Source organism: Panthera uncia, chromosome E1 (genome assembly GCF_023721935.1).
Source record: "Panthera uncia isolate 11264 chromosome E1, Puncia_PCG_1.0, whole genome shotgun sequence".
Taxonomy (NCBI): Eukaryota; Metazoa; Chordata; class Mammalia; order Carnivora; family Felidae; genus Panthera; species Panthera uncia.
In genome coordinates, this window is record NC_064814.1 from 47,807,937 (window position 1) to 47,828,951 (window position 21,015).

General features: G+C 58.2%; 1 protein-coding gene across 1 annotated transcript in view; it reads left to right on the forward strand.

Moving 5' to 3' along the window:
• The window catches only part of MYO15A (myosin XVA), a 52,014-nt gene that overhangs the window by 24,367 nt on the left and 6,632 nt on the right, over positions 1-21,015 (forward strand). Inside the window, exons 29-61 of the mRNA XM_049636870.1 lie at positions 697-932; positions 2,382-2,563; positions 2,889-2,961; positions 3,154-3,345; positions 3,663-3,823; positions 3,931-4,025; positions 4,570-4,696; positions 4,914-4,981; positions 5,055-5,132; positions 5,275-5,455; positions 5,555-5,687; positions 6,017-6,122; positions 6,255-6,327; positions 7,471-7,592; positions 7,832-7,891; positions 8,358-8,433; positions 8,758-8,873; positions 8,961-9,079; positions 9,873-10,014; positions 10,355-10,466; positions 10,555-10,629; positions 11,138-11,316; positions 11,958-12,073; positions 12,348-12,420; positions 12,688-12,760; positions 13,016-13,089; positions 13,338-13,420; positions 14,793-14,923; positions 16,315-16,409; positions 16,671-16,748; positions 17,040-17,136; positions 18,145-18,305; positions 19,349-19,482. Of these exons, the coding sequence (XP_049492827.1) occupies positions 697-932; positions 2,382-2,563; positions 2,889-2,961; positions 3,154-3,345; positions 3,663-3,823; positions 3,931-4,025; positions 4,570-4,696; positions 4,914-4,981; positions 5,055-5,132; positions 5,275-5,455; positions 5,555-5,687; positions 6,017-6,122; positions 6,255-6,327; positions 7,471-7,592; positions 7,832-7,891; positions 8,358-8,433; positions 8,758-8,873; positions 8,961-9,079; positions 9,873-10,014; positions 10,355-10,466; positions 10,555-10,629; positions 11,138-11,316; positions 11,958-12,073; positions 12,348-12,420; positions 12,688-12,760; positions 13,016-13,089; positions 13,338-13,420; positions 14,793-14,923; positions 16,315-16,409; positions 16,671-16,748; positions 17,040-17,136; positions 18,145-18,305; positions 19,349-19,482 (3,821 nt within the window). The remainder of the gene's footprint in view (positions 1-696; positions 933-2,381; positions 2,564-2,888; positions 2,962-3,153; positions 3,346-3,662; positions 3,824-3,930; positions 4,026-4,569; positions 4,697-4,913; positions 4,982-5,054; positions 5,133-5,274; positions 5,456-5,554; positions 5,688-6,016; positions 6,123-6,254; positions 6,328-7,470; positions 7,593-7,831; positions 7,892-8,357; positions 8,434-8,757; positions 8,874-8,960; positions 9,080-9,872; positions 10,015-10,354; positions 10,467-10,554; positions 10,630-11,137; positions 11,317-11,957; positions 12,074-12,347; positions 12,421-12,687; positions 12,761-13,015; positions 13,090-13,337; positions 13,421-14,792; positions 14,924-16,314; positions 16,410-16,670; positions 16,749-17,039; positions 17,137-18,144; positions 18,306-19,348; positions 19,483-21,015) is intronic.

Genomic DNA, 21,015 nt, shown 5'->3' on the forward strand with positions numbered 1-21,015 from the left:
GAGGGGGGAGGTAGAGTAGGCCTGACCAGTGACTACAAACATGGACAGAGATTAGGCATGGCGGCCGGGGAGTCCAGACTGGGCCCCTAATCCAGTCCTGGACAGAATCAAAGAGGGGGCATGTGAGCTAGAGTGGAAGGGGTCAGAATTCACCAGCCAGGACAAATGGAGAAGGCACAGAGGGAAGAGGGACTTGATGTAGTCAGAACACATCAGTGGATGAGAGTGAGAAAAGCAGGGGCAAGAAGGGGTCAGGAGGTCTTGGCTGACAGATCTGGAACTTGGGATCTCATTCTAAGGGCCCTAGGGAGCCAAGGAAGGTGCTTCCATGGGAGGTGGTGTGGTCAGATATGAATGTTAGAAAGTACTCTCCGGGGCCTGGATGGAGTAGGAGGTGAGGGGCTGGCTGGAGGCCAGGGATGCAGGGAGGGCTGGGGCTGTATGGGCAGCTGTCGTGGGAGATTCACGAACAGGTGAGAAGGTCAGTATGTGCTTTGGATCTTGACTTTTCTCATAGTCGGGATGGACCACCTGGTCATTTGGCATAGGATATGGCAATTATATTGTAACACAGGGGGCCGTCACGTGGGCTTTCCTGGGACACATGGGAAGCACGTGAGAGGGGTGCCCGTCGGGGGTGGGGCCCTGGCAGGAACAACCTTCCAAGAGGCCCAGGAGAATCTGTTTGTGGCCCAGATCCTGCGCTTCATGGGCGACCCACACCTGTATGGCGCCCAGGAAAATGTCTTCGGGAACTACATTGTGCAGAAGGGTCTGGCGGTGCCCGAACTTCGGGATGAGATCTTGGCACAGCTGGCCAACCAGGTGTGGCGCAACCCCAGCACCCACAATGCCGAGCGGGGCTGGCTCTTACTGGCTACCTGCCTCAGTGGCTTTGCACCTTCATCGCGCCTCAACAAGTACCTGCTCAAGTGAGTGGAACCGGGCAGGGCCAGGGCATGGGGACGGTGACGCTGGCATGAGACCCTGGGCTGGGATGTTAAAGGGCCTGCCAGGAGTGAGGTCTCTGTGCTTGGAAGCTGAGGCATGGGGGGGCCGGTCAGGGGCTGTTCTCTTTCTCTCTCGGGCTCAGAGGAAGAAAGAAGGGCAGGTCTTCACTATGGAGAGTAGGGCTCAGGTAAAACTGGATAAAGGATTTGCAGAGCTCAGAGGGTGGCAAGACCGGGGTGTGGGGAGTTTGGGAAAAAGGCACTGATCTCATGTCATGGGAGTAGAGCGTGTCTGGACTCGAGAGAGTCTGGGTTCAAATCCCAACTCAACCTATAAGGCGTTGTAATTGCTATGTGAGCAAGGTTATTGTCAGCATCCTGATGGTATTGATAATGATGATGAGGCCGATGATGATGATGATGATGATGATGATGTCACCCTGTTGGGTGAGAAGGATGATTTGCAAGAGAAAGAGCTCAGGCAGGCCCTGGGTGTAAACCCTAGCTCTGACACCTATCTGCTGTGTGTCCTGGGGCAACTCCCTGCCCTTCTCCGAGTCTCTTTCCTCGCCTGTAAATTAGGAATGGTGAGCCTAAGAGCGTGCAGAGCTTCACCTGGGCTGTGTGCAGTAGGTGGGCAGCTCACTTGGTCAGTCTTGCTGCCAGGTTGGGACCACTGCCTTGCTGTGCGGGGCTTCCTGTGGGCACAGTTCTAGGTTCCTTCTTTCGGCCACTCTGGGCCTACTCCCTGCTCCTCCTGGCCAGGCCCGACAGCAGCAGGAAGGGGGACAGGAAGCCAGGTATGTGGATCACCTGCCCTGGCAAGGATCAGGCTTGTTGGTCCTGGGCCAAGCTGAACCCTCATGGTCATCTCCTGCATAGGTGGGAACTTGGAGGCAGGCTCAGAGAGGGCAGATGACCGCACAGGGATGCTTGGTGAAGGAATGGAAGGCAGAGGCTTCCAGAGTTCAAGTTCTTGCCCATACCCTGCTGTAGCCCCCAGCCTGTCAATGACATTTTGCTCCAACAAGTTTTGGTGGGCCTTTCTGGAACCTCTTTGGCCTATCCTTTGGATCTCTGTGCCGGCTTAAGATACTTCTGGTTAGCCTGGGACCCTTTCAGCTTAGTCCTAGAACTCTGGGATAGCCTGAGATCTTTTTTAGTCTAGCCCCAGAACTCTGAGACTGACCAGAGGCCCTTTCAGCCTAGTCCTGGACCTCAGGGCTGTCCTGGGACCCTTTCAGTATCATCCCAGAGCTCTGGACCATAGCCCGGGACCCTTCTGATCTAGCCTCAGAGCTGGGGCCTTCTCAGCTTCACCTTAGAGCTCTGGACTAGCCTGGGCCTCCGTCAGACTAGACTTAGAATCCCTGTCTATCCTGGCCTAGCCACAGATCCCTCTTCATCCTGGTTCCAACTCTTACCCATCAGGTTTGTGTCTGATTACGGGCGGAATGGCTTCCAGGCTGTGTGTCAACACCGCCTCATGCAGGCCATGGGCCGGGCCCAACAGCAGGGTTCTGGGGCAGCCCGCACCTTTCCCCCGACCCAGCTCGAGTGGATAGCAACCCAGGAGAAGGCCAACATGGCGTTGGATGTGGGCTGCTTCAACGGTGAGCTGTCCTCTCCACACCTTGTGCTGCCTTCCCTTCTCCCTCTATCCTGCACAAAGGGGCACCTGGAGTCCACGGGCCCCAGTAGAAGCCGTGGGATGTTCTGGAGTGGGGAGGAGCCCTCTGGGTGTGGCTCTGGAAAGAGGTCAGCATGTGGGTGTGGGGGCTGGACCTAGAATGGGGGAAGGGAGCTGGGGCTTCGAGGATGCGGATCCAGGGTCCAGGACAAGCGTGGGGAGGCCTAAGAGCAGGGTGCAGGTGGGGAAGCAGTAGGCCTGGACCTCAGATGCATCCTGGCTGAGCCCAGCACCTGCTGCTCCCCCAGGTGACCAGTTCTCCTGCCCGGTGCACTCCTGGAGCACAGGGGAAGAAGTGGCTGGAGACATTCTGAGGCACAGGTCGGCACCTGGAATGCCCCACCTAGAACATGCTTGTGAACCTGGGAAGGAGGGAGGGGAGGGGCAGAACACCAGATCCCCCGTGGGGTCCGCTGTGGTCATGCTTGGGGTCTGGCTTATGTCCCAGGGTTTTCCTAGGCAGTACCTGTTGGCTGCGTCCCTCATTTCTGTCCCTCCATGTGCTGTCACCAGGGGGCTGACAGATGGCTGGCGTGGCTGGACAGTGGCCATGAAGAATGGGGTCCAGTGGGCAGAGCTGGCAGGCCATGACTACGTGCTGGACCTGGTGGCGGATCTAGAGCTGCTCAGGGATTTCCCGAGACAGAAGTCTTACTTCATTGTGGGTGCAGAAGGGCCCGTGGCCGGCAGGGGCGGCCCCAGAGCGTAGGTGGCTACCTGAACCCTTCGTGCAGATGGCCTCTCCCAGCGCAGTGCTCCCCTCCCAACTGTTGGCTAGGAGCTGAGTTCTAAACCTAGGCTTTAAGGAATCTCTGCACCCAATGTGGGGCTCAAACTCACAACCCTGAGCCCGAAAGTCAGATGCTCTACTGCCTGAGCCAGCCAGGCACCCCATTTTTAAAAGAGGAGAGTCAGCCGTTTCCAGGGCCCGGAGGAGAACATGGTGGGGGGGGGGGACGGTGATTCTGGGAGGGCCATGATCTCGCGGGAGGTCAGCTGCTCCTTGTCCCCCTTCCCTACAGGGTGTTTGGGAACAGCTGGGACTCAGACTCGGACACTCCCACCAGACCAGAGCCCCAGGGACATGTGCCCAAAGTGGCTGACTCCGATGGGTACTGCAGCCACAATGAGGACCGTACAAATGGGGAGACTGGGGCCCGGAGAGGGACAGCGACCCACCAAGGTCAACCAGCAGTGGCCACTGTCTCTGGTGGGGAGGGATCCTGGGGGCTGTACAGGGTGATCAGCAGGAGAAAATAACTTGACTTTTCTATCTCCCTCACACACCAGACTCAGACAGCCTTGGAGAATCCTCTGTGCCCCACAAGGGACTGGACTGCTACCTAGACAGCCTCTTCGACCCCGTGCTGTCCTACGGGGATGCGGTAGGCTTGGGATGGGATGTTTGCAGACAGCTGGGACCGCATGTACACATCAAGTCACACACCCGCAGGGTGACACAGGAGCCTCTCCCAGCCAGGGCCTGGGAGTGGTTTGTCTCATCTGGGTCTCCTGGGGGCCAAAGGAGGGTGTCCTCATGGCTAGGGAGGCTCCTGGCTGGGACCCCAGAGGGACCCACGGCTGAAGGTTCAGCCCCCTCCTCTGGTGAGAGCCAGCCCCCTCAGGCACCCTTACTCATTCTGGGAACTCCCAGGAGCCCCTGCATGGCATGATATGTGGCCCTGAGCAGGGTACAGCTCCTCTTTGAACCTGTTTACTCCTCCGTGGAGGGCAGAATGGGTTGGGGGTTTGCAAGGCTGTGGGGGTACTGCCTGGGATGCTGCAGGGGCAGAGGCTGGGCGTGGAGCAGACACTGGGCTGGCGGGAGGCCCCCGGGACAGAGGAGGTGGCCGGTGTCAGGTGCCTGTTGCCTTGGAACCTCGGGAGTATGGCATTGAGGCAGACACTTGAGCCATCTGCTGTCCCCAGGACCTGGAGAAGCCAACAGCCATTGCCTACCGCATGAAAGGGGGAGGCCGGCCTGGCGAAAGTGGCAGCAGCAGCACTGAAGACCCCCCCAGGAGACCCCCAGAGCCAAAGCCAAAGCCAAAGCCAAGTCAGTGCCTACCGCCAGGGTGGTTCCAGGGTTGGGCAAAGAGGAGCCCCCCCCCCCCCCCGCCGCTGGTTCTCCGGGCTCCTTCACAGGCGAGAATGGGGGCAGCCATGGGTGTGGTGGGGGCGAGTCAACGGCAGGGTGGGGGTTAGATAGGGAATTCCACTTCCCTCCATCTCTCACCCCTTGGGATCTACGCCCTCCGACTTGGCTCCCCCAGTCCCGGGCCTGGATGCCTCCACGCTGGCTCTGCAGCAGGCCTTCATCCACAAGCAGGCCGTGCTACTGGTGAGTGCCGGCTGGGCTGCGGGAGGTGCCCTGAGCACGGGCCCGCCTGGTCACCACCATCACCTCTTCCCAGGCCCGGGAGATGACCCTGCAGGCCATGGCACTCCAGCAGCAGCCCCTGAGTCCCGCCCCAAGGCCCTTGCTCCCAGAGGTGAGCCCGGCTTGCCCAGGTGAGCACTGCGCTGCTCCAGGGCATCATGGTGCCTCTCTGAGCCCATCCTGGGCAAGCACGGGGTCCCTGAGAACGGGCTGATGTGTCCCAGGAAGCGCACCTTCTTCCCTGTTCTCTGCAGAAACCCCTAGCGCCAGAGGCATGGCCGAAGTTTGTAGGCACGGGACCCCCAGCCAAACCCGTGCTCCTGCGCTCCACTCCAAAGCCCTTGGCCCCGGCCCCTCTGGCCAAGGCCCCAAGAGCCCCCACCAAGCCCGTGGCTGCCCCCATTCTAGCTCAGGACCGGGCTTGTCCAGAAACCTGTGAGTGTCCTATCCCAGCAGTGGGGGCTTCCCAGGACAGGACTGGGGGTGTGGTTGTGCTCCTTGTGGCCTTATCCTGTCCCTGCCCCTTGCCCACAGCTTCGCCCTGCCCGGAGCTGGTCCGGTATTCAACACTCAACTCGGAACACTTCCCGCAGCCCACACAGCAGATCAAGAACATCGTGAGGCAGTACCAGCATCCTCCCCGGGGAGGCCGGCCCGAGGCCCTCAGGTCAGCTGTGCCCCGACCCCAGCCCTCCAGCCCTCTGGACGAGTGGCCTCCTCACCGTGCCTGAGTGCCCATTAGCAGTGTGGCCATCTACCCAGTTAGCAGCAACCTTTAGGGAGTGAGTTTGTTTATGATCTAGATGAGCCCTTTAGGCAGAGGGGAAGGCCCAGACTGCTGCTCTCTAGGTTGTGCTGTGTGATCTCAGGCCAGTCTCTGATCCTCTCTGGGTTCTCATGTGTAATGATGGGGGTCGGGGGAGGGGGGTGGAGGAAGAAGTTCCCTGTCATAGGAATTTGTGTCTGGGAAGAAGAAACTCATGTCCAATCCACCAGGAAGGATGGCGGAAAGGTGTTCGTGAAGCGGCCAGACCCCCACGAGGAGGCGCTGATGATCCTCAAGGGGCAGATGGGCCACCCGGCGGCAGCCTCTGGCAGCCAGGTGAGGGGCGGTTTCTGGCTGGGCCCAAGCAGAGCAAAAGACAAAGCGGGGCCTTGGAGAGCTTCAGCAACCAGCTGCCCCCACGAGCTAAGACCTGTTGCCCCCTGAGCGCTCTCTTTGTGGTGGGGACAGGTGCCTAGAGAGGCCGTGGCCTTGGTGAAGCCAGTGACCAGCACACCACGGCCATCCATAGGACACACTCCAGGTGAGGGGCCAGGAGGGGAGGAGGGGCAAAAGGGCTGCCGTCCGAGTGTATGAGGAAGCCTGTGTGAGCACAGGTGAATCCTGGGCTACATGTCAGTGGCGTGCGTGTGTCTGTGTCCCCGAGCCCACGTGGAAGTACCAGGTGGACACTTGTGTAAGTATGCCAGCACTTAAATAACACTGACTTCAAGCCAGGCCCACTCTGGCCTCACTGAATCCTCATTAAAATCTTTCAAGGAAGTACTATTTTTGTCTATATGTTACAGATGGAAAACAGACGCAGGGAGGTTAGTGACTTGACCATGATCACACAGTTCAAAAGTGTCAGATCAAGTGTCTAAACCAGCCCTCCTAGCATCACCATTGGAACCCTAATCTTTACGTTCTCTGCCTATGGTAACTACAGTGAATCTTAACAGATGTAAATCAGCTCGCATCATGTCCGTGCCAGAAATTCTCCCGTGACTCTAAGGATGAACTCCATACTCCTCACTATGACCTATGAGACCCTGCATGATCTGCCCACCTTCCCAACCTCATCCCTTCCCACTATCCCCTTGGCACACACAGTTCCTGGAACACAGCAAGCCCACTCCTACCTCAGGGCCTTTGCACTTGCTCTGCTTAGAATGCTCTTCCTCAAAAGATCGTTGCATGCCTTCTCATCGTTCCAGTCTTGGCTCAGTGTCTTCTCAGAGAGGTACACCAGATCACCGAGACCAAAGGGTCCTCACAGACCAGCCCCTAGACTCTTTCCCAGCTAGCCCACATTTATTTCCAGCCCAGCTCCTAGAATTGAGAGCTTTGTTGTTTCTTAATTGTCTGTTCCACCTACACCTATCACGAGACTTTAAACACAAGGGCGGTCTCTTTGTCTATAACGTTCACCGTGGTACCCCCAGCCTTTAGCACAGACCTGCTGCATATACGAGGGTGTTGCATGTATGTGTCAAACGAAGGACTGAGCCAGGGTTGAGTGGTAGGATTGTACAGGTGTGCCCTCCGGATTGGTATGTGTGCAGCCTGGGGTGTGGGAGAGCACCCAGCCCCCGCCCCTTCCCCGTCAAGGGTTTGCCCCTTTGTCCCCTTCCTCATCAGCCCTGCCTCTCTCACTCATGCCTGTCCCACTCACTGTGCTCCCCAGTGGCGCCTTCGCGGTCCCTGGAGCCCCCCGAGGAACCCCTGCAGACGCGTCTGCACCGCCTAGTCAACCCCAACTACTACGGCTACCAGGATGCCCCCTGGCGGATCTTCTTGCGCAAAGAGGTACCCGGCCAGGGTGGAGCCAAAGCCGGGGCTGATGGGGGCAGGGCCCCCTCCCTAGCAGAGAGCGGGGAGGAGGGGCGGGAGTGGGGGCACAGGAGCCTGGTCTGAGCCAGAGGGCAGAGTCAGAGCCAGGGGCCCTGGTGTTATGGAGCCAGCCGTATCTGGCTGGGGGTGGGGCCGAGTGTGAGGCACAGTGAGGGGACTATCCAGAGGGCCTCACGGGAGCCCCGATCCCGCAGGTGTTTTATCCCAAAGACAGCTACAGCCACCCTGTGCAGCTGGACCTCTTGTTCCGGCAGGTGAGGACTTCTCTTCCCTTTCTGGCTCGGTGTACTCATCAGGGCAATGGGTACATAGACTAGCCGTCTGCCGATTTCACTTTTGTACTCTTAGATTTGGGGTCCTTGACCACAGTGAGGATGGGAGGTTGTTCTAGTGAATTTCCCTCCCTCATGGACAAGGTCAGCAAGCCCACGGTTCGATTTAACCAGACACACGGATTGTCTGCGTTAGATGGGACTCAGAAGTCAAATCCGAGCCCTACCATGTGGATGAGGAGACTGAGGCCTAGGAAGGGCAGCACTGGTTTTGGAAAAGAGAAAGGGGAGGGTCCTTAGTAAACGAGATCTGATTCACACAGATGACCCCACTGCTCTACCAATAGGACCCTCTACATTCCCACTCACCCTGGAACCGTGCAGCCTGAGTTCCCAGCTGGGGTGAGGGGGGTCCCACGAGCTCCCTGTGTTTGGCCCCTTCCCACAGATCGTCCACGACACGCTGTCCGAGGCCTGCGTGCGCATCTCCGAGGACGAGAGGCTCAAGATGAAGGCCCTGTTTGGTACCACAGGGGGAGGGAAGGGACGTTGCTGGCACAGCCAGCCAAAGCCAAGCCGGCCCTTTCCAGAGGACGGACCCAGCCCCATTTGCCTCCCAGACACCCCTGGCCTCTTCCATGGCCAGGCTGCCACTCTGAGTTCAGTTTTGCCTAACACAGCGTGTGGCCCTAGTCATCCTGTCTGTCCCTGGATCTTAGTTTCCCAGTGTAGACAGTGAGGACACACTTTTCCAATACGTTCTTGCTGGGTGTCAGCCTCCCTCCCTGCAATGTGGGCTGGCGGGGGAGGGGAGAGACCCATCCCTGACCTGACCTGGCATCCCTCAGCCCAGAACCAGCTGGACACGCAGCGGCCGCTGGCAACAGAGAGTGTGAAGCGGGCCGTGGTCAGCACCGCACGCGACAGCTGGGAGGTCTACTTCTCCCGCCTCTTCCCAGCCACGGTGCGAGCCCCCTGCCAGCCCCTGCTCACCCAGAGGCTTCAGGGATGAGGCTAGGAGACTCTCACATGTCCCTTATCCCCACCCCAGGGCAGCGTGGGCACTGGCGTGCAGATCCTAGCTGTGTCCCACACGGGCATCAAACTCCTGCGGATGGTCAAGGGCAGCCGGGAGGCTGGTGGGCAGCTGCAGGTTCTGCGCACGTACAGGTGACCGGGAGGCAGGCAGGCGAGAATGGGGTCAGCTGGAGACGGGGTTAGCGGACTGGCATTAGCATTTCCTCACTGACTCTTTCCCAGCCAGTTACCGAGTGCCTGTGATGTGCCAGGCTCTGTGCCAAGCCCTATAAGCAAGCCCGTTTTAGAGATGGGGAAACCGAGGCTCAGTGAGAAAAGTTGCTCTCAGGTCAGCCAGGAAGCGGATGAGCTAGGAGCCCATTATTACCCTCTCCTGCCTTTCAGACCACACCTCAGCCCTGCCCTCACAGAGCTCACTGTGCAGCGAACGGTGTCTGTGTTGTGAACAGCCAAATTTTAGTGCAGCCGGGAAGGGAAGGGTGTTCTGACATAAGACCTCACTGAGTCCTTGGGCCCCCTCCCCTGCCAGCAGCCCCTTTTGTTCTCTGTCACACAAGGACAGGAGTAGAGCCTTGTTCATCGGTCGCGTGAAAGATGCAGAGAACTTGGTCAGTGGGTGAAAGAGATACGTGTGTGGGCAAAACCAGGGGGGTTGGATCAAGAGGCAAAAACAGAAAGAGAGAAAGGCAAAGGGTAGTGAGGGCTGGAGTGTCAGTTCAAAGGGTGATGAGAAGTGAGCTGGAGCCACAGGCAGGATGGGGAGGGGAGGCTGGGCAAGTTCTCAGGTCCCCCGGTGGCAGGGGCAGGGGGGCTGAGGCGGGGCTGGGCTTTGGGAATGGTACAGGGCAGAATGAGAAGGATGGGTGGGGAAGAGGGCACCTCTGGCCAGGGAGCCCTGCCTCCATGCCACTTTCCCGTTCTCCAGCTTTGCGGATATCCTGTTTGTGACCATCCCCTCCCAGAACATGCTGGAGTTCAACTTGGCCAGCGAGAAGGTCATCCTCTTCTCAGCCCGAGCCCACCAGGTCAAGACCCTGGTGGATGACTTCATCCTGGAGCTGAAGAAGGTCAGGATCGCCCTACAGATGCCCCCCTCCTCAGGTGCTGGGCCCCTGGCCCCAGTGGGGAAGGTGGGGCCAGGGGCCTCACCATCAGGTGAGGGATGGAATGGGTAAGCCCTGTGCATGGACTCTGGGGCCTGGGTTCATCTGATTCAGGTCTCCAGTGGTTTACACGGCCCCCCTTCTACTTGTACAACGCCCTTTCCTCTCTCACCTGGGGAATGTTCCCTTCCCTGATGAATCAGGAAGGAATATCTATGGAGGAGAGGAGCAGGGGAGTGGCCCCAGGCTTCTGGGAGGAGGGGGATGGGACTGCAGCCCCTCACCCTGCCCCTGGCTGACGCAGGACTCAGACTACGTGGTCGCAGTGAGGAACTTCCTGCCCGAGGACCCGGCCCTGCTGGCCTTCCACAAGGGCGACATCATTCATCTGCAGCCCCTGGAGCCACCTCGAATGGGTCAGGGCCGTGGGACGGAGCGGCTACGGGAGGGGGAGGCTGGGCAAGGGGGCCTCCCTCCAGGTGCTGATATAGACTTCACCCCCAGGCTACAGTGCCGGATGCGTGGTCCGCAAGAGGGTCGTGTACTTGGAGGAGCTGCGGCGCAGAGGCCCTGACTTTGGTGGATATCCCCGATCCCCCCGGTCCGGTCTCCAATGCTCCCAAACCTGGAAAAGCTAAACAGTTTTCCCCGGTTTCATGCACTCACACCGCAGATGCTCTGTGGGGGTTTCTCGGTGCCCCAGGGGGGTCTGGCCCGGCCAGGTCTCCTCGGGTGCCTGCTCTGGCCAGCCAGGTCCTCCTGGTGGCCACGTAGCCCAGCTCTCTGCCTCCATATCTGGATGTGGGGTCTCCATGAGTATTCGTGTTCCCACGCATGTGGCCCAGGTCTCTCTCTCTCTGCCTGGGAGTCTACAAGCATCGTGTTTTCTGCTCCATCTCCCGCTGAGGGAGTGTCTTCCCTTCCCCTGTTTCCTCGTCTACAGATAGGCTCCGTGACATGCCTCCCTCACAGAGCACTGAGGCAGGGTCAAGAAGGTGCTCAAGTATACCTAGAGGGTCCCCTGAGTCCCAAGACGAGACCCTCCTGTTTGTCTCAGACCCTTTACCTCCCCCCCCCCCCCCACCAGGCTGGAGGTTTGGGACCATCCACGGGCGTGTGGGCCGCTTCCCTTCTGAGCTGGTGCAGCCTGCGGCCGCCCCTGACTTCCTGCAGTTGCCAGCCGAGCCTGGCCGGGGCCGTGCTGCTGCGGTGGCCGCTGCGGTGGCCTCCACGGCTGCCGCACGGGAGGTGGGCCGCAGGAGGGAGGTGAGACCGGCAGGGCCAGGTGATGGGGCTGAGACAGCGGAGGTGGGTGGGTGGTGGTCAGCCCGACTGTGGAGGTGGACAGGAGCAAGGTCGTCCTGGCCGGGACAGGGCGAACTTGGTAGGGTTAGCCAGATGTGTGACCCATGGCATCCCACCAGAGGGGGTTGGAGGTGTGGCCAAATGGGGTAAGGATGGTGGGGGTCAGCAGAAGGGTTGTGATGAGGCCCGTGGGGCAGGACCAGCCTGGGGGCCAGCAGGTGGTCGACCTGGGAGGGGGTGGGGCCAGCCGAATGGGGCAGGGTCAGCCTTGTGGAATGGAACCAGTGAGGAGCGGAGTGAGGTAAAACTAAGAAGTGAGGGGCAGGGTCAGCTAGGACTAAGCAGCTGGGGAGGCCAACCCCAGGATGGGATGTGTATGGTGGGGGTGGGGGCAGATGTGGCAGGGCTGGGGGGCAGGGGGTCAGCTGGACATGTGGTAGGTGTGACCAGGCAGAGGGTGCCAGGACAAGTGAATGGCGGTGGGGCCAGATCAGGTGGGGTGGGGGGCAGCCTGAGAGGGTCTGGCCAGAGTCATCCTTGAGTGTGACCAGGTGTGACCGGGTGTGGCAGGGCAGGCCCTCTTAGCTCTGGCCCTCCCGCAGGGTCCCCCAGTCAGGGCTGGCTCCCCTGACCGTGCGGAGGACGGCCTGACTCTCCCACCGTACACGATGCTTGAGTTTGCCCAGAAGTATTTCCGAGACCCTCAGAGGAGACCCCAGTGAGTGGTGGCCCCACCCCTTATCCTCACTCTGAGGAGGGGAGGGTCTTTCTGGGGCTTCTCCCAGCCATCCAAGGCGGGGAGACCCCACTTCTGGCAGGGGGATGAGAAACCACCCCGATGTGAGGTCCGCCTGCGGCCTCCGCTTCTGGGAGCCATGGGAGCCTTCGTGCCTGGTTGACTGACATTGGGTCAAGAACATTCTGTGTGGGAAAAGGATGTAGCCAAAGGCTCGGAGACAAGACTTGTCAGTAGCACCTGTTTCCTGTTGCAGGGATGGCCTCAGGCTGAAATCCAAGGAGGGTCGGGAGTCTAGAACCTTGGAAGACATGCTTTGCTTCACCAAGGTGTCCAGCCCCAGGCCTGTTTCCCCATCTGTAAAATGATGATGCCAGAGCCCCCTCCCAGGCCCCTCAGGCAAACAGTCTTGTCCTCAGTGGGACCCCTCCCAGCCCTCAGCAGCCTAAGGGCCTGGATTCCTCCCAGGAGCAGCATCCCTCCCACTGTCAAGCCTGTCTCCTTTTTTGTGAGGGGGACTCTCCTGTCTTGTGTGGCCCTCCTCTTTCTGACTTCTCCGTCCGCCATCATGACACGGACCCTCCCTCCCCCCACAGACCCCACTCCAGGAATCTCTCATCGAGCTCAGCGACAGCAGCCTCAACAAGATGGCCACCGACATGTTCCTAGGTGTGGGGTTGGGACTGTGGCCAGGGCCTTGGGTCAGGGGGGATCCAGCACTGTGTGACCCTGTTCATCCCACTTCTCTGGCCCTCAGAGTCTTCCCCTCTCCTCAACTCAGACCTGGGGACCCTTTAAGGGAAGAGGAGCCTCCCAGCTGCCTTTGGCCATGGCCTCCCAGGGACAGACCCAACCTTGGGATGCCATGGGGTGAGTGGGCAGCTGGGTGTCTGGTGGCCTAAGTGGGACAGGTCTTTCCTACAGCTGTGATGAGGTTCATGGGCGATGCCCCGCTGAAGGGCCAGAGCGAACTGGACGTGCTTTACACCCTCCTGAAGGTCAGTCCAGCCGATTTTGTCAGATGCTTCCTTTCCTGCTGTGTGGCTCAGTTTCCCCATCTGTCAACCAAAGTTTCAGGACACGGGGGTGGGAAGCCCAGAGAGGAGTACATCCTGCAGGTGGGGTGGGGGCTGGGGAAGGGACCCCAGGCTTCTCTCCAGGAGCTCACCCTGTTCTCGTGTGCCTGATGTGTGTGGTGTGGGCCCTGGCATGGCCTCGGCATGTGACCTGGCCTGCCCTCCTTCAGCTGTGTGGGGACCATGAAGTCATGCGGGACGAGTGTTACTGCCAGGTTGTGAAGCAGATCACAGACAACACCAGCACCAAGCAGTGAGTGAGCTGGGCCTTTACCTCTGCCCTCTTGTCCCCACTCTGTGTCCTTGCTCTAGGAGGGGCCAGTTCAGCCTCTCACCTCCCCAGGCCTTCCCTCCTGATTCTCCCCCCTCATTCTCTCCTTCACTCAGTAGGCAGAGTACACGTACTTCGAATTGCCGGGTCTGGGACAAGACCCGTCGTCCTCTGAGAAGCCGTTGTCCTCTGAGCTTCAGTTTCCTCCTTTGTAAAATGGCAGGAGTAATGTGTATGTCCAGGTTCCTGGTTGCACGCGACAGACGCCCAGTTCAAGCTGGTTTAAGCAAAAGAGTTCAGGTGACTAAAAAGTCCAAACGTGGATTCAGGCATAGCTGGATCCAAGGGTCATTAGGAAGCAGTCTTTCTCTATATTCCGGATCTGCTTCTCTCTGTGTTGATAGCGTTCTTTTTTTTTTATTTTTTTAAAAAAATTTTTTTTTCAACGTTTTTTATTTATTTTTGAGACAGAGAGAGACAGAGCATGAACGGGGGAGGGGCAGAGAGAGAGGGAGACACAGAATCAGAAACAGGCTCCAGGCTCCGAGCCATCAGCCCAGAGCCTGACGCGGGGCTCGAACTCACGGACCGTGAGATCGTGACCTGGCTGAAGTCGGACGCTTAACCGACTGCGCCACCCAGGCGCCCCTGTGTTGATAGCGTTCTTAAGTAGTATCTCCAATATGCTGGTAAGATACCAGCTCTGGAGACGCATTTTCCAGCTCAGTAATCCTAGGGAAAGCAAGATTGACCCAATATTTGCAGCAAAAATGACCCAATCCAATCTTATTGGCTTACTTGGTCCCGTGGCCATTCCTGAGTCAGCCACAATGGCTGGAGGATACAGAGATTTGATTGGCTGGTACTGGGCCAAATATTTGTCCCTAAACCAATCACCATATCCAAAGGAAGACCGAACCCTTAATTGGCCAGACCTGGACCAGACCCTACCACTGCTCCTCACGGTCCCAGCAGGCACCCCCTTGCCCTCCTTCAAGGACCTTCACCCAGGAGCCTCCACAGAGGGATTCTACCGGGGAATCCTTGTGGGGCGTGTGTGTGTGCGCGCGCGCGTGTGTGTGTGTGCACGCGTGCGTGCATGTCCGGCGTGTCACGTCAAGGGCCTCATCTCCTACTTTCCCTGTCTCCCACCCTGGCTTCCCGAGCAGATCGTACCTCCTGCGTGGCTTTGGGGCCCACCCGCCCTCCTGTCACTGGCCAAGGAGGAGCATCCTCACAAGACAGGAGCTGCCCGAGAGCCAAAGAACTCCAGCCCCGTCCTGGAGACTCCTGGCATGGCCCTCCAGGGCTGTGGCCACCCGCAGCGTGTCCCTGTGTGTGTGTGTTCCTGCAGGGACAGCTGCCAGCGAGGCTGGAGGCTGCTGTATATCGTGGCTGCCTACCACAGCTGCTCCGAGGTCCTCCAGCCACACCTTGTTCGCTTCCTCCAAGATGTGAGCCGGACTCCGGGCCTGCCCTTCCAGGGTGAGGGGCCTGTCTTCGTGGGGATTGGCTGGGAAGCCAGCCGCGGGCGGAAACGCAGAGGGCTTGGTCCCTCACATGCACATGTTTACTCGTATTAATTCTGTCCCCAAACACTTGCAGGGGTCCCGCAGGGGCTGATGTGATGGGTTATCCGATCTAACGCAGAGAGTGGCATGTCAGGGAAGACTTCCTGGAGGAGGTGTGGCCCTGGGTAGTGAGCACATGGAAGGGATTTCTAGGTGGACTGAGTGGCAGGAGCAAAGGCCTAGAGGTGGGCATGTGTGGCATGTGGGAGAAGGAAGGAGGCGGCAGGGCCTGGAGTATGGGGCGAGGCCCTGCTTCTCTGGCCACTGCAAATCAACAAGGGTCTTGGGTGGGTCTGGGCAGGGGTGAGGCCCAGCCGGTGGCAGGGTCTCAGCCTCTCTACTCTAAAAGTATGGAGGGAAGGGGCCGGTCCTCGGCCTTACCCCCACCCTTGTTTCCGAAGCAACCCCTGGATTTCCCCTTAAAAACGTTTAGGGCTCTGTGGTCCTCATGGCAGTCATGAAGAAGATAGGAAGCCTCAGTTTGTCTGCCTCTGAATCCTCTCTCTCTTTTTTTTTTCAGTTTATTTATTTTGAGAGCGTGCACACAAGCAAGGGAGGGGCACAGAGAGAGAGAGAGAGAAAGAGAGAAAGAATCCTAAACAGTCTCCGTGCTGTCAGCACAGAGCCCTATGTGTAGCTCCATCCCATGAATCCCATGAGATCACGACCTGAGCCAAAACCAAGAGTCGGACATTTAACTGAAAGAGCCACCCAGGCGCTCCATGAATCATCCTCTTCGATTTGGTTAACATTCCCAGAGTCTAAGATGAATAGACCCAGCTCCATGAGGCAGGGCTCCCAGACCCACGAAGACAGCAGAACGTGCCCTAGAACTCTTGCCTCGACCTCCCCAGAGCAGGGTGAGGGCACATTTAATACAGAGAAACTTGGTGGACTCTTCTGCCCTGGACTCTGAGTGAGGGAGGGCGGTTGGCAAGGGGGTCTCAGCTGGCAGGGGCACAACCACATTACCATAGCCACGCAGCCTGTTGGGGACATACCCCCCCCAGTCAACAGCTGCAGGTGACGGCTATTTCCAAGGCTCCTAGGCAGCCAAGGGGACTGTGGGCTAGCCAAAAGGCTTTAACCACGTGAGCTGTGGGTTCGAATGCAGCTCTTACACTCCAGCTCTCAACCTTGGGCAAATCACCGTCCCTCCCTGAGCTGCTTCCTCGGCTACCAAACAGGAGAGTAAATGCCCCATAGGCCGTGGAGAGAAGCCAGTGGGCTCATGGCTGGTGGCCAGAAGAGCCTCTTTGCCCCGCTGCCTACCCCGGGCAAGGCCTTGACTCCCTGTTTCTGTAGGGATTGCCAAGGCCTGTGAGCAGAACGTGCAGAAAACCTTGCGCTTCGGTGGCCGTGTGGAGCTCCCCAGCAGCATGGAGCTTCGGGCCATGCTGGTGAGCATGGAGTGGGGGGTGGGGGGTGGGGGGTGGGGGCACGTCAGGATGAGTGTGAGACATGAGCCCTGTCCAGAGACCCCGTGTGCACTCACTGCTCAGAGATGTGCCGTCAGGCCCTATCAGGTCCAGGTGCACAAGTGTTCCTGCACAAGCCTGTCCAGAGCCCCGTGGCTCAGGGACTAACATTGGCAGGGGACAATTGCTGGCCCGGGTCCCAAGTCCTAGCCTCTCTCATCTCCTCCCTTCTCTTTGTCCCAGGCGGGCCGCAGTTCCAAGAGGCAGCTCTTTCTTCTCCCCGGAGGCCTTGAACGCCACCTCAAAATTAAAACATGCACCGTAAGTGAGGGAACGTTTCTGGCAGGCAGGTGCTGGAGGGGTCGGGGCACCTCAGCCTCTGGGGTGGACCTGGCTCAGAGTCGTACTGCAGAGGCAGAATTTGAACCCTGAGTCTCTCAGACTCCAAAAACGGTGCTCCTTCCCTGCATGAGGCTGATTGGCAGTCCTCAGAGGATCCTTTGTGTCCCTGCAGAGGGCCTGAGGAACTCTGTGCCTGGGCTCCCGGGGCCTGGGTGGACTAGGAGGACAGAGATCAGCTTGGCTGGCACAGCCTCACCTTCCTCCCTGCAGGTGGCCCTGGACGTGGTGGAAGAAATCTGTGCTGAGATGGCTCTGACTCGCCCCGAGGCCTTCAGCGAGTACGTCATCTTCGTTGTCACCAACCGAGGTGAGCGGTCAGGAGGACTGAGCACACTGGGCCCGGCCTTGTAAGGCCCAGATCAGATACCACTTCCTCCAGGAAGCCCTTGCTGCCTTGTGTAAGACATTTCCTGGGCGCCAAGCACCCCCAGCTCTGTACGTTTGTCTTGCCTACCAGACCCGAAGTTCATGGAGGACTGTGCCCTCCCTGACTCCTGCCTCTGCCCTTTCGGGCCTGTTCAGCCGGGAGCATGTGTGCCCTGCCCTCAGGGAGCTTATATCCTATTTTTTTTCCTTTTTTTTTTTTAAATTTGAAAGATTGAGAGTGTGAGCAGGGGAGAGGCAGAGAGAAAGGGAGACAGAATCTGAAGCAGGGTCCAGGCTCCGAGCCATCAGCACAGAGCCCCACACGGAGCTTGAACTCACGAACTGTGAGATCGTGACCTGAGCCAAAGTCGGACGCTCGACCGACTGAGCCACCCAGGTGCCCCACACACAGTCGGGATTTAAACCCCAGCAGATTGGCCTCAAGAGTCGGGGCTTTATCGTCATGACACGTCCCTTCTTCAGTACGATGTTACTGAAGATACGGGATGGGGAGCAGAAATGTCAATGCAAGAAGGAAAAACTGAAACGTCCCTCACAGACTCAGATCCCCTCACTGGCAGGCCCCAGTCCTCCCCACCCTCCGCCCGTTCCAGGAACCCGGCGAGAGGTCTCTCCTGAAGGAGTTCTGGAGAAAGGCACCCATCGGTCTCATGACCTGAGGTCTGTTGTGCTTCTCCTTGTCCCCAGTGTCCTCTGGGAGGGGGCTGGGCTTCCTTTGAGCAGAACCCAAGGCACTTTCCAAGACCTAGGTGGGCTGCAGCTTTGACTGGAGTTATTCCCATCCCTGGTCATCGACGTTCCACAAACACTGGGCACCCTGTTCCACAAACATGCTCTGCTTTAGGGAGGACTCCGTGTCCTGGAGTGGGGCCGCGGCCTCGCCGGGGGTCTGCACATAGGCTGTCCGCCCGCCCCCGGCTCTCCACAGGCCAGCACGTGTGCCCGCTCAGCCGCTGTGCCTACATCCTGGACGTGGCCTCGGAGATGGAGCAGGTAGACGGTGGCTACATGCTCTGGTTCCGGCGTGTGCTCTGGGATCAGCCACTCAAGTTTGAGAATGAGCTTTATGTGACCATGCACTACAACCAGGTCAGCGCGTGTGGTCCACTCTGCTGCTCTGGAACCTTCCAGGCGCCCCCGTGTGAAGTCAGACTGCACAGCCTTGGCATCTGGTGCCTTCGTATTTCCAGCCCCATTTCTAGCCCTGATGCCCAGGCTCCCTTGCATGGACTCTGCGGTGCGGTCTGACCATGTCGCCCTCACTACCTAATTCGTGGGCCTTTCCGCCCGCCATCGCTCCATCTGCCCTGTGATCCCTGCACTTGTGCTCACCTAAGTCCTCGCTGCCAGGGCCGCCCCAAACAGCACGTCTTCCACGAGGCGGCTCTGACTTCCCCTTTCCTCCTGACTTCCTCCTCTGAATGCACGATCTGTCCCTTGTCTAAACGCCCGACCAGCTCTTGCTGGCATTGTTATTTTTGTCTTCGTGTTATTCCCTTTTGAGATTCAGGTAAGTCAGGACCATGGAGTTTACAAAACCTGGGTTCTCCCCTCCCGTGCTCACATTGGTGGGAGGGATCGGACAGAGGGCTCACGTTTTTGTCGAGCTGGTGCCAAAGCTTCCGCTATTCCAGGTACAGAATACTGCCACTCAGCCTTCACGGCCTCATGCTGTGGCTGTTGACGACCAGCCCCGTGCAGCCGGGTACGGGGTTAGTGAAGCTGCCGCCTACGGGCCAGCAGCATCCCTTGGGAACTTGGGAGGATGCAGATCCTCTAGTCCTGCCCCAGATCGAGTGTATCGGGGTCTCGCGGTGCTCCCCAGCATGCACAACTGGTGCGTGCCCAGTTTTCAGAAACCCCGGACCCCTGGCCGTTCCTGAATGCTGCATGCAGGTATCCACGACACTCTTTCCCGGCCACTGTGGGGACTCCCACAGGGGCTTCGATGCCATGGCCCCCACAGCTCACCCTCACGTGCCTATTCCCCAAAGCCCAGGGAGGGGGCAGGCTGCCCCAGCCCCGAAGCCAGTGGGACTGGAACTATTAAAATTGCACGTGTCCCCACCTTCCCCTCACGAAGGCAGGAGCGCATGCCTGCCTGCAGGCCCTTGTGGAATTCTCCCCCACAGGTCCTGCCCGACTACCTGAAGGGCCTCTTCAGCAGCGTGCCGGCCAGCCGGCCCAGCGACCAACAGTCGCAGCAAGTGTCCAAGCTGGCTTTGCTGCAGCACCGGGCCAAGGACCACTCCTACCTGCCCAGCGTGTGAGCACCTGCCCACCTGTCAGCCTCCTCCCCCCGCAGCCCCCCACCATCCCTCAGGCCCTGGGCCCTGCTCTTGCACCGGTGTCTGGGAAGCTGGCTGGGAAGGAGCGGCTGGCCTGGGTCTGGGGCTGAAATCTTTAGCCTCGCAGCGTGAGCTGGGACTCGGCCTCCTTCCACAATAGGTTGCTTCGGGCTGGTATTCATAGCTCAGAGAAAACGGAATGATCAAAAAGCTTTTGAGATACACGCACCCTGTGGCCACAGAAGCGTTCACCTCAGTGTCACCTACAACAGCAACCCCAACCCCTGACAACAGGAGGTTCCTTAAATAAATTCTGGGGCGTCCGGCAGCCTTTAAGCCGACGTCCCCAAAGAGGTGATGAATCACTCATCCTAAGACTTTTGGTCTCAGAATATTTTTACTCCCTTAAAAATAGGACCCCAAAGAGCTTTCATGTACGTGGGTTGCGGTATCAATATACTTACCCACGTCAAAGTTGAAATTGATTTATTTAAATATTGATTTCTTATTTGAAAAATAAGTCTAATGTGTTATGCTCGAACATGAATAATTGTATGTTGTAATAACGTGAGAAGTGAGGATAACTCAAGTAGTGTAAATTCATATTACGCGTTAATGCAAACAACTTATAAAAAGCTGTATTTTCCAAAAAGAATTTAGTGAGAAGAATGGCAACGGTTTTCCATTTTGCAGATCGCTTTACCAGCTGGCTTAACGGAAGGCCGTTGGATTCTCAGATGTGCTTTTGCACTCAGTCTGCAGGGATCTCACATGTCATGTGGCCTCTGGCAAATTCCCCTGCACATTTGTGAGAGAACGGGAGAAGAAAAGGCCAAATAACGTCTTAGCATTATTAGGCAGGTGGCTTTGACCTCCCAGACCCTCAGCCACACTTCGAGAACCCCTGGGACGAATAATAGTAAAGGTAACGTAGGTACAGTGTATGTCCAGGAGCTTGTAATACAGTAAGTGCTCAATATGTAAAGCTCTTTTTTTATTATAATTTTAAGCAAAAGGCCAAGGAATCACATAAAGCTATAACCCCAGTCCTGGAAAACAAAAATCTCACTGAGTTTTCCTTTTTGGAAGGCACTCTGCCTGCGTTACCTCAGGTCATCTTCCCAACTACACTGTATTTTCCCCCTTTACAGATGGGAAAACTGAGGCTCACAGAGGTTATCGGGCTCACTGAAGCTTACCCAGTAAATCGTGGGGAACTGGAATCCAAACCTAGGGAGGCCAGGTCCAGATGCCAGGCCTTTACCCGAGCAGTATAAAGAAGGAAAGCTGTTGCCCCAGGGGTCTCTTGGGGGAAGGAGGCTCCCCAGACTTTCTCCCAACCTTTCCCCAGTCTGTAGCCCAGGGCAGCTGGGATGGGCTGGCATTGCTGTTGGTGTTTCTCAGATGCCCCAAGAGGCAAAAGGGGGCTTCCCCGAGAGAGCCAGCATGTGTCCGAGAGAAAGGACTGGAGTAGGGGGTCTGATGGCCCTAGGGGTCCAGCCTGGGACCCA